General features: G+C 45.1%; 1 protein-coding gene across 6 annotated transcripts in view; it reads left to right on the top strand.

The window, feature by feature from the left end:
• abcc3 (ATP-binding cassette, sub-family C (CFTR/MRP), member 3) overlaps positions 1–14,328 on the top strand; it is a 114,757-nt gene that overhangs the window by 68,884 nt on the left and 31,545 nt on the right. For 3 of the 6 annotated variants that reach the window (XR_008565501.2, XM_054748957.2, XM_054748956.2), the window contains exons 11-22: positions 2,645–2,737; positions 4,044–4,247; positions 5,586–5,732; positions 5,828–5,915; positions 6,121–6,187; positions 6,270–6,396; positions 8,335–8,511; positions 8,671–8,838; positions 10,902–11,085; positions 11,171–11,282; positions 11,355–11,511; positions 13,444–13,651. Coding sequence is in view for 4 of the 6 variants with exons in the window: in XM_054748957.2 (XP_054604932.2) it covers positions 2,645–2,737; positions 4,044–4,247; positions 5,586–5,732; positions 5,828–5,915; positions 6,121–6,187; positions 6,270–6,396; positions 8,335–8,511; positions 8,671–8,838; positions 10,902–11,085; positions 11,171–11,282; positions 11,355–11,511; positions 13,444–13,651 (1,732 nt within the window). In the remaining 2 variants the exon portion in view is untranslated. Of the gene's footprint in view, positions 1–2,644; positions 2,738–4,043; positions 4,248–5,585; positions 5,733–5,827; positions 5,916–6,120; positions 6,188–6,269; positions 6,397–8,334; positions 8,512–8,670; positions 8,839–10,901; positions 11,086–11,170; positions 11,283–11,354; positions 11,512–13,443; positions 13,652–14,328 lie in introns of those variants that run through there. The other 3 variants (XM_054748958.2, XR_001573296.3, XM_054748959.2) reach the window with 3 other exon arrangements.

Raw genomic sequence — 14,328 nt, forward strand, 5'->3', positions numbered from 1 at the left:
TCCCGTCTGTCTCTCATCTTCCTGTCCCGTCTGTCTCTGATCTTCCTGTCCTGTCTGTCTCTGATCTTCCTGTCCCGTCTGTCTCTCATCTTCCTGTCCCGTCTGTCTCTCATCTTCCTGTCCTGTCTGTCTCTGATCTTCCTGTCCCGTCTGTCTCTCATCTTCCTGTCCCGTCTGTCTCTCATCTTCCTGTCCTGTCTGTCTCTGATCTTCCTGTCCTGTCTGTCTCTGATCTTCCTGTCCCGTCTGTCTCTCATCTTCCTGTCCCGTCTGTCTCCGATCTTCCTGTCCCGTCTGTCTCTGATCTTCCTGTCCTGTCTGTCTCTGGTCTTCCTGTCCCGTCTGTCTCTGATCTTCCTGTCCTGTCTGTCTCTCATCTTCCTGTCCCGTCTGTCTCCGATCTTCCTGTCCTGTCTGTCTCTGGTCTTCCTGTCCCGTCTGTCTCTGATCTTCCTGTCCCGTCTGTCTCTGATCTTCCTGCATCTCCCAGTCCTCCAGAAAAACTCCTGCTTGCTTCCTTCTTTTTCACCTCACAAGTAACGTTTTAACCAACAGATCAAATCGATCTATTGACCGCAAAAAAGCGGAGTGTGCGCCGCGCAGCCCGGCTGTGCCAGTGACGAGCGCTGCAGTGCGAGTGCGTCCACACGTCATGCTCAAATACAGACAGAACTTACCAGAGAGAAAATGAACGGACACGAATGACTGTGTGTTAATTATATAATCTTGGTGATGCCACTTAGAAACTTGGAACATGTTACTGTGGCCGTGTGCAGAACGCAGCTGGAGTTCATGAATACTCAGCGGTCTGCCTGCCGCTCTGCAGCCGCTCTGCAGCTCTGCTCTAAAGAATCCCCGCTACGCTGAGTCCATATAAATAATATCATAAAGGTAGAAACTGGATCTCTTTGTGCTCCTTCTGGGTGTGTAAGTTAAGGGCATCAGGGGAGCCTGACAACCTTTAAGGAGAACCAAGTTGCTCTCCTGTAATTCGAACCCAGTATCCGAGTCCGGATCGGGTCTTGGATCGGGAAGTAAAGCCTGAGTCCTGATCAGTCTGAAACCACGTTATCGGGGCCGATTTCCGATCATGTGATCGGATCGGGACATCCCTAGTTGTATCGGTTCATTATGAAAGTTAACTTTCATTTAGGATAATAAATGTTTAAGTGGTCATTTGGAAATGTTCCAATGAGAGCTCGGTTTATACGAACTAACTCGTTTATAAACACTCTCCCTCTAGAGTGGTCACGAGGGTCTTCTAGTCTTGATCCACATGAGAGGTGAACATGCTTTGTTGAGGAAGTTCATCAGATGCCACCTTCTAAAACAAGAGAAGTCTCTTTTTAAGGCCGGATCACACAGCGATTTTTGGCCGTCACACAGGATTGCTCAAGTCATACTGTGAGAACTGCAGAGAGGTGTCACGCTGTACGACGCAAGAGTTCAGTGAGGCAGACTGCACGACATCTCGCTCCAGCAGGACACGCTGCGTCATGAGCGCACCTCTCAAAGCATACGTCACCAAGCAGCCCGCTAACCAAAGCAAGCAGAAAAATATAAACACTGAGTTTTAGTGTCGGTTCATAACCCAACTCACCTTCCTCAGAGAGGAAGCTTTGTTTTTAAAGCCCTCGCTTTGGCGTCAGTCTCCAGCTGCGGGTCTCCTTTTCCCGTCTTCCAGCTAAACAGCGGAGCTGTCAGCTGGTCATTCATCCTTCTCCATAAGAACCCACTAAACTACAGAGAAGTGACAATCTGGCACAGATCGCTGCAGTATCTAGACTTTTGCCGTGAATTCTGTCTCACTGCTCCGCTCCGTGTGACCGCTCACACCCGCTGTCATGGAGCTTCCTCTGTCCCTCTGCAGTAAAACGCTACTGAACCATCCTCATCAGCTGAATATGTGAGATTTCCACCAACAGCAAAGGGTTCTCATGTTTTTGTGTTTTATTTTTTATGTTCGTGAGCTCATTTCCTCTCAGCTCTCACAGAATCACGGTTTTCACAATTCAGCTGATGGTCTAAAAAGGTAGTTTAATTATTTTAGGCATAACTCCGGTTTAACTTGGGCTAATAACAAAAATAAAACTGGTGTGTAGTTTATAATCTGCATTTTAACCATAAATTGAAACAGAAGCTCAGAGAGGCGGAGTCTTGCTGCTGCAGCGTTTTCATTGGTTGATTGCAGACGGGAGTCGTAGGTTTTCAACCAGTGCTTGAAGACTTTTTGAGGCTGATTTGGTCGTGGGACGGCTCGGAACGCTGTGGCAGAGCCTGTCACACTGTACGTTCCCAGCATGGTGTACAGATATGCACATCACCCTGACGCTGACAGTTTTTTGTCACGATGCTGCTCAGGACGAGGGATTTGGCAAAGACGGGCAAGAATAGCAGTGTGATCCCAGCATTATACAAAAAGCTCGGGTTTCAGGCCACAATAGACGTTTCAGATTTCTAATTCTCTTCCCTAAATACATATTTTACAGCAAATATTTCCTGAGAGCTAAAAGCTAAATAAATGTAAGTGGCTGCAAACATAGATATTCAATGTGCTTTATGTTGTTTCCTTGTGTGAGGATTTTGGTTCTTAAAATATTTGATTGATTGACTAAGGTCACCTTTTGGGTTTTTGCTTTACCAGAACCTCGGCCCGTCTGTGCTGGCTGGAGTAGCAGTTATGGTGATGCTCATCCCACTTAATGCTTTCATTGCCATGAAGACACGAGCCTACCAGGTAAGGACGTGAGAGAGAGCGAGTGTGTGTGTGTCATTGTCATTAGAGTAGTACAGTACCTTTACTCAACAGGAGGTCTTGCTGTGCTTATCATACTGAGACAATCATGCAGATATTCACAGTCAAGTGTACAATGGCCAGGATGAGTGTCAGTCCCTCCAAATCTTAGGTGATGGTTCTTTATTGGGAACACGGTGGACTGTCTCCTCTGCCTCGAGGAGGAGAACTGGTTACAGTTCTTATAAATCATATCCAAAGCAAACCACCACTTGTTTTTAATGACCTGAGATACATTCTAACATGCAAATGCCCAGCAATGCAAAGAAACTCACAATAAACTAACTCTAGAAATCCAGAGTGAGCCACATGTCCAGAGTGAAAGCTTAGTCAGTTACATCAAGATTACAAACAGGACATGTAGGTAGAGGCCGACCGATATGGGTTTTTTTAAGGCTGATGCCGATACCGATTTTATAAAAATTTATTTGCCGATCCATATTGAGGCAAGACAATCCAACATGTTGGATGTCCCTGATTTGTGATCAGAGCAGACCCAACATGCTTCAGAGCAGACCAGAGCACTCAACACACAACACATTAGAGGCCTTCAGATATATCGGCTGGCCGATATATCGAGCCAATATATTCTATTTTTCCTACATCGACCATCGGCCGAAATTATTTTTAAAAGCTGAATAAAAACATAAATAAAATCAGGCACCTGTGAGGCCAACTGCTGCCACTACTAGACTGAAGAAAAGACCCGAAGGACCCCGACACACCGATAATTTTTTTATTTGTTATGTTTTGAGTTTATTTTATATTTGAACTTACCGATAAATAAATATTAAGAGATTTATTGACTTATTTTATTTATATTGCACACAATGAGCGTTCACTTGTCTTTCCTTATCAATGTGCTGCTAAATCGTGTATATGTATCTGCCTTAATAATCTGCTTTAGATATCGACAACAAAATTATTTAAAATTAGTTATCAGCATTGGCCTTAAATAAAACCATATCAGTCGGCCTCCACAACACATGGCCAGGCCTCTGACACATCCTGGGACATAAAAGATCTGTAACTGAAAATCATCTGGATAGAAATAAACATCCTTAAAGGTACTCAAAGTGTGCGGAAGAGAATGCAGGTATAATGTGAACAAGAGGGACCTAAAACGCAACCCTGTGGAACACCATAGGCAAGACTGCTATACAAGATGTCTTTCTATAGCTGATTACTCATTGGGTATTTACATATTTTTGTTCATATCAAGGACGATTTGTGTTGGTATCATTGTCAGGTGGAACAGATGCAGTACAAGGACGAACGCATCAAGCTAATGAACGAGATCCTGAATGGCATCAAAGTTCTCAAGCTGTACGCCTGGGAGAACTCCTTCAAGGATAGAGTCCTCGCCATTCGGCAGAAGGAGCTCAACGTGCTGCGTAAGACAGCCTACCTGGGAGCGCTGTCCACCATGGCCTGGACCAGTGCCCCTTTCCTAGTAAGCGCCAGTCCTGAACAGCAAATCCAAGGAGAAACATTTCCATGTTCGGTATCTTCTGAGGGTGACAACATATCAGCAGCCTAATGGGGCTTAGTAAAGGAAGACTTTGTTTTCTGGCAGCTTTCCTATTTGTGGTCAAACAAATATGCCGTCATAGTCTAGAGATAGTGATCAAAAGTAAGGAATTTCCTCAAATGATTTTCTGAAACAAAACCATAGAAAAGATCTAACTTTCAGCTTCCAGCTATTTTATTTTCATATACAAAACTTCATGGTTTATATTCTAATTTTTAATTATGTGTTTTCCCATTTTTCACTCGACGTAAGAAGGCCTCTGACGGGACAAACAGCTGGAGAGAACTATTTAAAACATGTTGATTGTCTTTTTAAACACCTCTGTAAGTAAGAGGCACGTATGAACAACACTCAATAATCTTTATAAACGATGTTTGAGACACTGTTAATGAATTGAATTGAAATCAGGGACTGAAAGTTACTCTATGATGTGTTCTTACCCTCAGGTGGTTAAAAACAGGAAGACGAGACAACGAGGTCACCTTTCTCCTGCTAATTTGACTTGAAGTTGAACTTCAGGATTTAGTTCTGATTTCATTAGTCCGAAAGTGAAACTAACTTAGGATTTTAAATGTTTTCTCTTGTTATTGGTCTTCTTGGTCCCACCTCTGCTTGTTTATGGAGTTTTTCAATTCAATTCAAGTTTATTTATAAAGCGCCAAATCACGACAAGAGTCGTCTCAAGGCACTTCACACAGTAAACATTCCAATACAGGTCAGGTCATTAAGCCAATCAGAAAAACGTTTCCTATACATAAGGAACCCAGCAGGTTGCATCAAGTCACTGACTTATGTTTATGTTTATTTATTTGACAGACACTTTTATCCAAAGCAGCTTACAGTTTATAACCTATAGGGCATGTTGTGATCTGTGGGGGAAACCGGAGTACCCGGAGGAAACCCACACATGCATGTGGAGAACACGCAACTTCAAGACCGTGGCCGGGTTTCGAACCTGCAACCTTCGTGCTGCGAGGCAACAGTGCTAACCACTGCGCCACCATGCAGACTTGTCCCCAGTAGCAAGTTGGTGCTGTATTCCATCATAGCTGATATTAAACCCATACAGAAACTTGATGTTGGATCAGGGAATTTCATAATTCTTACTCTACTAAACTGCCTTTAACCCTTTGATGCTTTCAGGGGCCTTTAAATGAGCGACTCATTCAGCCCCATAGCCTCTGAGATCTTAGGTTCAAATCTACTTTACACGATGGATCCTGATGTCTGAGCTTGCTGGTTTTGCTCGTGTGTTCACAGGTTGCCTTGACATCGTTTGCTGTGTTTGTGACTGTAGATGAGAAAAACATCCTTGACGCGGAGAAGGCCTTTGTGTCGCTCTCACTCTTCAACATCCTCAGATTTCCCCTCAACATGCTCCCTCAAGTCATCAGCGGCCTTGTCCAGGTGTCCTGTCCCTTTTCTGTGTTTTTATCTACCCCGTGCGTGTCTGTTCAGCAGCTTTCACTGAATGAATGATTTTTGTGTTTCCTGCGTCTCAGGCCAGCGTTTCGTTGAAGCGAATCCAAAGTTTCCTGAGTCACGATGAGTTGGACCCAAACTCAGTGGACAGAAAGAACTCAAGCACGGGTAAAACCAAACACAGCCACTCCTCTTCCTTTCTTTAAAGTCACAACAATATGTTAAAGTGCATTGTCATTATGTCAGTGCGAAAACCCAAAAGCTTAGAGCAGGCTCGGAGCCTGGAAAGCACTGAATGAAGGGTGGTTTTTCATCTGTCAGCCATTCAAAAGCTTGTGTAAAGACAGTAATTTGTCTTTTTGTTGCCCAACAGAGTTCTCAGTCTCAGTAGTCAATGGGAAGTTTACGTGGGGTAAAGAAGATCCTCCCGTCCTGCACAAGTATGTGACACACGGCCGCACCTCGTATGGATTCACCCATCTACGGTCTGAAACCACTGAAATGCTGTTTGTGTGTTTTCAGCATGAATGTGATGGTGCCTCAGGGGTCCCTGCTGGCTGTCGTGGGCCACGTGGGCTGTGGAAAATCCTCCCTGATCTCTGCTCTGCTGGGTGACATGGAAAAACTGGAGGGAGAGGTTTCTGTTCGGGTAGGAACAATATGATGTTTGGGTGTTGTCCATGTATACTGTTTTCAAATGTGACACACTGTTTAAAAGCTCTGGTAGATAAAAGGAGTTTAACAACACGCTGATGCTGTCGGATCAAGAGCGATACGGGAATCCATCCACCGAATAAGCCTCCCAGTTCTTTTCTCATGTTTTTATGTGTATTCCAGAGAAAAACTTCACAAAGATCCATACCTAACGTAACAGTTCTGTTTTTACTCCTAGGCTGTGTTTAAGTCTCACTGCTTTTTACATACCACCCACCTCTGATCAGAAGCCTTTTTCGTCCACATTTGGACGCTGTTTGGCCGAGACGTTCAGCTAGAGTCACTGCCTCCTGGAAAACTCCTTCTCTGAGAGCTGCTAGTACAAATATACGTGCACCTCTTGATCTGCTCCATATGAATACGCTATTACATAAAGTCTATACCAGGAGTTGGCATCTCCATTGTTGGTCCTTCTTCTAGATGTCTGTAGTTCACTCTGACCTGCTGTCCATCACCTCCTGGTCCAGATGCTGACTGATGGAGCTCATTCTTCATCACCAATGCTTTGTGGGTTTGTGTTTGTCCTCTTGCCTCTGGAGGATGGACCACAAGTTCTCAGTAGGATTAAGGTCTGGACAGTTTTCTGGACCTGAACCCACCATGTTGATGTTTGGGTCCTGATCCACTTAGTTCTGACTTTACCCTTCTGGCCCGGTGCTCCATCATGCTGGAGAAGACCTCGTTCCTCGCCAAACTGTTGTTAGATGGTTGGAGGAGTTCCTCTGGGATGATGTTTAGGTTCCACTCCATAGTCATGACTGTTCTGAGACATAATTGTGAATGAGCCCACTCCCCCTTTTCCTCTCCAGATGATTATTTAACCAGGAGTTTCAAATAATCTGGACAGGAACAAGACTTTCCTCCAGTCCTCAGCAGTCCAATTCCTGGACCCTAAGCTGAACATCAGTCTGTCTCTGATGTTTTCCTTAGAGAGAAGTGGCTTCTTTACATTTAGTCTCCATCCATCACCACATCTTGATAAATGCAGTGAAAATGATTTTTCCCTGACTAAGAGGGACTTGGGAGGCATTCAGAAGGCATCCTAACAACACCTCAGCTGGCCCCTCCTGATGTGGCTTTAGTTGGTTTTGTTTGGGTGTTTTCTGTGTTTTTGTCATTGCTTTTTATTTGGCAGCTACAACAATATTACAACTCGTTAAACAATCAACAATGATCCTCCTGTTTATAACCCAAAACCACCCTTCCCACCCCTTCTCCCGTGTCCACCAGTCAGTCCATCCCACTCTAGTTGATGAGTTAAGGGTTAAGGTTACCTGTCAAGTCCATCTAAGATGGCGTGGTATCTGAAGTAGCGTTATTGATCCTGTCACAGCTCATGCTGTCATTTCAAGGCATGCATTGAAAGGTAAAAGGATTCGATTGTTCTGGAATGAGTGAATTACCCAGTTGGGAATGGCAATGGTGAAAGATGTTGTGTTCTCTGATGACTGGTCCCAAAGATTACCATCACCGTACTCGCTGGTTTCCATCATGACCGTAGGTTTTACATCTTTCAGCCATTTTTATTTTACAAGCCGTGACCTGGTTTGGCCTGCTTTCTCTGACGAGGATCTGAGCCCTGCTCTGCCTACATGTGTGATTCTAGCAGGAGATAAAATAAATGAAGGCCTTGAGACGCGATTTGTCATTTCTGAGTTACACTCTTTGTCTGAAGACAGTCTTCACCTTAATGCAGCAGTCATGAATGCGTCATTTAGTGCATTAAATCCTGTTTTATGGTCACACACTTTCACACAGCTGATCTTTTTCTAACATGTTCATGTCTCATAATAATTCCTGCATAGATGACGGCCTGAAAGTGTGAAACGGTTGATTCGAGTCCAAAACACCACCAGGTTCTCTCTGTCCTCAGGGCTCCGTGGCTTATGTTCCGCAGCAGGCCTGGATTCAAAATGCCACCCTGCGGAACAACATCCTGTTTGGGAAAAGTTACGATGAGCGGAAATACCACCGCGTCCTGGACGCCTGCGCCTTAACCCCAGACCTGGAGGTGCTGCCAGGAGGAGACATGACGGAGATAGGAGAGAAGGTACAAACAGCACATTGTCTAGTTAGAAACAGCTTATTGAGGTTTTCTCAGCTCTCTGTTGAATTTGCAGCACATTTTTCCTACTTTGATCTTTTTTTAATCTACTTTAATCTACATCAAAGTAACCGTAGTGATAAAAGAACACATTTTGTCACGCAGGGCATCAACTTGTCTGGAGGTCAGAGACAGAGGGTGAGCTTGGCTCGAGCTCTGTACAGCGACGCCGACGTCTACCTGCTGGACGACCCCCTGTCTGCCGTGGACGCTCATGTTGCCAAACACATCTTTGACAACCTGATTGGTCCGGAGGGGGCGCTGAAGGGCAAGGTGAGAGGACTCGCCTACGATGGATGGAGAGGCTGTACTTTACTTTCAGTTTTGAACCAATCGTAATGAAAGTTGACCCCAGTTCTAGACTTTTTAATTATTATAATTATTATAAGCTGTGTGTTTTGGACAGCATGGCTGATGGAATGAAAGAACCCTGATGGTGACCTACAGCTAGGGCCGCAACAACAGACAACGATTAACTATTTTTAGTCAAAGCCATCGTGCGATATCTTTTCAAGTCACGTTTTTCCCAGAACTGTATTGAACAAAGGTAAGTTGCTTGTTATTGGGCGAGGGAGATGCTCTTTACTGGCCCACAACGTGCTAATCTAGGTGCTGTGGAGGAAAACAGACACCAGCAAAGACACAAAGGCAGAAATGGGCAGATTAGCCATTGCTAGTCGGTAACAGGCTAACGATCAAGTGGGTTTCTGGAAAAACACGATGGTCGTGAAAGTAAGAATATCTAAACTCTAGAAGCGGAAGAAAGCCCCCACCATCCTGTTTATTAGCTGTCTGCAGCGCTATAGAGCAGAACCGCTGCAGTCAGGTTGCTGCTTCAAGTGCTCTGCTCAACGCCGCTGCAGGTGTATGGCAAGCCACTGTAGCATGTAATTCACAAACGTGTCTATCTTTGAACATAATTTTAACTGGATTATTGCTAACTCATACGGAATAGATATGTCACCTTTACATTTTTGGCAGTAGAAATTAAATGTTATCAGCATTTGGTGATGACAAAACCAGCAATAACGCTCTAAGTGAGGCATCATCATCTTAACCTGCTCTGGTAGGCAGGGGCGCAGATAGGATTTTCAGACTGGGGGGGACAAAGTTCCAATGTACCCTCCCCCAAACACACACACACACGCACACGCATACACACACACACACACACACACACACACACACACACACACACACACACACACACACACACACACACACACACACAAACTATTGCAAGCGCCTCAACTAGAGCTCAGTCAGTTTGTGTAATTTCATCCAACGGTTTACGTAAAAACTAACTTTTATATACGTGTCTGAAGCCGTTATGCAACAAAGCTCTGCCTGATCAACACTATAAATGATAAATAATCCACACTTGTATAGCGCCTCTCAGAGTAAGGACTCCAAAGCGCTTTACACTACAGTGTATCATTCATCCATTCACACACATTCACACACTGATGGTGATGAGCTACGATGTAGCCACAGCTGCCCTGGGGCGCACTGACAGAGGCGCTCCACTATTTAATTCAGTCATTTGTTATTCTCCCAATCATTTACTAACCAAAACCTCATGCTTTATGCAAAACGTTAAATGATTTTCAGCATACCGATCTTTACAGAAAACATAAAAGCCCTAAAAAACTGCACATAAAATATAATAAGAAACAATATTCACGCATCACTAAGAGCAGTAGTTCCCAAACTTTTCAGCCTGACCAACAAATGTTCCTTCGTATTTTTACGTTATTTAGAAATTTTCATTGTATTTGGAAATTTTTATTTAAAAATAAATACATAAATCTCTTTTTAAATTTTATATTTAACTTTTTTTATGATTATGTGGCATACTTGACTTCCATACATAACGTATTGGCATCCGCCTCTTTTTTACGTCTTTTTGTTTTACGTTGTCGCTACGTCTGTCACGTTAGCGGTGTTTTACCATCATTTCTACATCCATCACGTCCCAGAGAAGGTTAAACCAACATCAAACCCAACGTCTGGAGCTTGTAAACTCCACACACCTCTCATGCTGCACCAGCTGTCTGATGCTGCAGCAGCGTCCATCTTCCCGACTTCTCGATGATCCAAATAATCGTTTGTTGCAGCCCTACCTAGAGCCCAGAGCCACCATGGGGCTCCTGCACAGCTTCACATTGTTTTGTTGAAGTGGAAATCCCAAATGAAGTCCCACGTTTTACTAGAACGCAAGTCTTTTTCTCAGCCTGGCGTTGTGATCGTTGACCCAGGTGTCTGACGAGTGCTGTCTGTTGGGAAAGTGTGATGAACAAGTCGTCTATAATTATACACTCTTCCGTTATCTCCAGACTCGCATCCTAGTGACGCACGGCATCAGCTTCCTGCCTCAGGTGGACAACATCGTGGTGATGGTGGAAGGCGGGGTGTCAGAGATGGGCTCCTATCAGGAGCTGCTCAAACAGAACGGGGCTTTTGCTGAGTTCCTCCGGAACTATGCTTTAGACGACACCGTCGAGGAGGACGAGGCCATCGGTGAGACAGCACTTCTTCTGCCTTGTGTCCTTTCTTTTCTAAGAGGAAGGTTGGCCTCATTCTGTTTCTCTTACTGGCTCCACAGAGGATTTGTTAGAAGACGAGGAGTTCTTCCCTGATGACGTCCTTAGCAATCACCACACAGACATGGTGGACAACGAACCTGTGATCAATGAAGCCAGGAAAAGTTTTATGAGGTGCTGGGCAACAACAAGAGCCACATTAAAAACTGTAAACACCACAAGCTTACCGGCCTCTCTGCTTTCTAGACAAATCAGCGTTATGTCTTCAGAGGGAGAGAACTTCAGGTGTCGCTCTGTGAAGAGACACGGCTGCAGCCAGAGGAAGCACAGTGTGTCTCAGGAGAAGATGAAACCCCCGGAGGTGCAGAAGCTCATCCAGGCCGAGACAGCAGAGACAGGCCGGGTTAGTCGTCCACTTTGTGTTTCTCTCTGGTCTCAGAGTTTGTTACTGAAATAAAGCAGGTGTTGGAACCTTAGTTCTGACCAGTGATGTCACCAGTCCCAACCCGTCTGCTCAAACACAGAAAATAATCACAACCACACTCAGAAAGTTCAAACACACCGCATTTGCTGCTCATCAAAATAAAAGCGTCAAGCGGCCCTCCAGTCAGAAAGCATACATGACATACATACAAAGACATAGACACATGACAAGAATTGGTGACTGTGGTCATTAGCAACCCGAGTCGTGCTACCTTAATAGAGATCAGAGGGTTTATATATGAGGATTGAGTCAGGTTGAGGAAAGAAAAAGGCACTTTAGAGTTACCCTCCACAGGGAGGGCAGCTTTGCTATGCAAAAAACACCTCAGACAGAAATGCAACAGACTTCAGACATCACACAACATTAGTGTCCACTAGGTGGGGAGGTAGTGTTGGGACTCTCCACACGTCAGTGCATGCAGCCGCGACAAGCAGCGCTCGTCACCTCCGTTTGGACAGGGGAGGGAGGTAGTTGGGTTTAGAGGGCACAGTGACTGCTGGAATGATTCAACGGCCTTCAGCGGTCACAGTCCCGCCCAGGCTGGGATAGGGAGACAGAAATGCCATGGCAACGACAGCATTCCACATTTCTTCTGAGGGGGAGTAATCACTTCAGCCTCACAGGCTCAATGGTACCAGATTCAGATAAGAACTTGTTTTGGGGCCAGACAGAGATAATTTCTTCTCTGTCTTAGAGTTCCGTTGGTCCTCAACCCCTCTCAATCCAATAATGGTCTAGTTAATCAATCCCAATCCTTGCTGATCCGTCAACTCGCTCCCTGATCGAATCCACCTTCTGTGCCAGAGTCTGAATCTCAGCCAAAGTTCCAAGCTTACGACTCATCTCGACAATTATATGAGTTTGTGCGTTCACAGCGCGGTGTAATCCATCCCTGAGCTCCGGGATTGAGCCAATATTCCTCGAAAGCTCATTCATTTTCCAGTAAGCCAGATAACCACTCAGGCCAAAAAGCAGGAAACCTGACACCAACACCACGAATATCCAGACGTCTTAAGAATATGAGGAATACCCAGATGGCGAGGGTAAAACGAAAAAACAGGAGACTGGTATGAAGAAGTAGACCGTATTCCAGGCAGATGAAACTGGCTGGACACTTAATGTCTGATGACCTCTGCCCACTGATAGGGCAGGTTGTTGACAAATGTCATAGGGAGCCCAATGGGCCATTCCCATCTGTTCCGGGTCGGTCCGCGCTGGGTAGCGTAGGTTGTTTACATATCTGGGTGGCCTGGTATTTTTCCGGGCCAACCAAGGCTCATTCTCAGCCCTCTTCTCGAGGGGGTCTGCTTCAGGCCGACCAGGGCCAACACACCCACTGCTGACAGCAAATTCACACCTTCCATTAGAGCAAGCCTCTGATTGGTGGGTAGAATCAGCCCACATATGCTTAAGGCAAGGATGTGTGGAATCAACCGGGCCAGGCTGGGGCCGACTGGGGCTACCCGGCCCGGGCCGACCCGGTACAGATGGGAATGGCCCTCTAGTCTTCTCCCTTTCCAGTTGGCTCAGGAGTCCCCGGAAGAACGAAAAAAGGAATGCAAGTTGTCGTCGTCGTCATGCATATATGACTTGACTTGCATTAATTTTTTAGTTCTTCCGGGGACCCATGGTCCAGAAGTAGATGGGCATGACTTAGGCTCCCTATAACCTTTGCATTACATGACCTTCTCCTACGCCACACATGTAACAGGAGACTGTCTCCAGGTGTGAGGGAGTGTGTGACTGGTTTAATGTCTGCTAGAGTATGACACCACTCCCCATGACCCTCGGAGGAAGAAGATGACGAGAAATGAATTGAATGAACCCTGCTGACTTTACACTCGTAAACAGGTGAAATCCAAAGTGTACCTGGAGTACGCCAAGGCAGTGGGGCCGCTGCTCTCCGTCATCATCATCCTGCTGTACGGCTGTCAGAGCGCCGCTTCCATCGGAGCAAACATCTGGCTCAGCCAGTGGACCAACGACGCCTCTGGAAATGGGACCCAGGTGGATGTTCCCATGAGGGTGGGGGTGTATGCTGCGCTGGGCATCACTCAAGGTACCTGGGGGGGGTGGGGGGGTGGGGGGTGGACACATTGTCATGATTTATTTGCTGTACATAAATATTAGTCTTTTAACTACTAATTTATTTTTATTTTGAAAGTGACTTAAAAATGCAACCACACCATTTCCTTGTAGTCCCTGAAGACCCACATCGGGGGGGGGGGGGGTTCGAAATATGCAGTGTTTGCCAGACAAAAGTTCTAAAAAGTACTTATTAGAGAAGAATAAACAAAAAGTCCCCTGATCGTCCCCTCGGTAGGGAAACATCATAATGGTAATACATTAGATCTAATATTTGTAAATAATTTGGGTTCTTAGGAGTGAATGACCTGCACAAGGGTTGGGCGTTTTGTATCATTTTTCCAACCACCAATCGTTAGTCCAATATGTGACGATGGGCAATATGTGACTCTTTGAGCAACGTAATGATACATGGACTGATTTGCGAACACAGAAAAAGTCCAAACCAGGGTTTTTTTTTAATGGAAGTGCAACACAATTTTTTCTGGAAGAGACATTTAGACTTTTAGTTAAATTTTGTATTTGTTGTTTATTGGAGTGATGGTCGTATTAAACACTGTTAAAGTGTGCCCATCATTGTGGTATTTTATTTAAACAAATGTTTTATTTTTTCTGAACATAGGCTACTGGTTTTATTGGTAACCCTACCTC

The sequence above is a fragment of the Nothobranchius furzeri genome, chromosome 16, assembly GCF_043380555.1.
Source record: "Nothobranchius furzeri strain GRZ-AD chromosome 16, NfurGRZ-RIMD1, whole genome shotgun sequence".
NCBI classification, from domain to species: domain Eukaryota; kingdom Metazoa; phylum Chordata; class Actinopteri; order Cyprinodontiformes; family Nothobranchiidae; genus Nothobranchius; species Nothobranchius furzeri.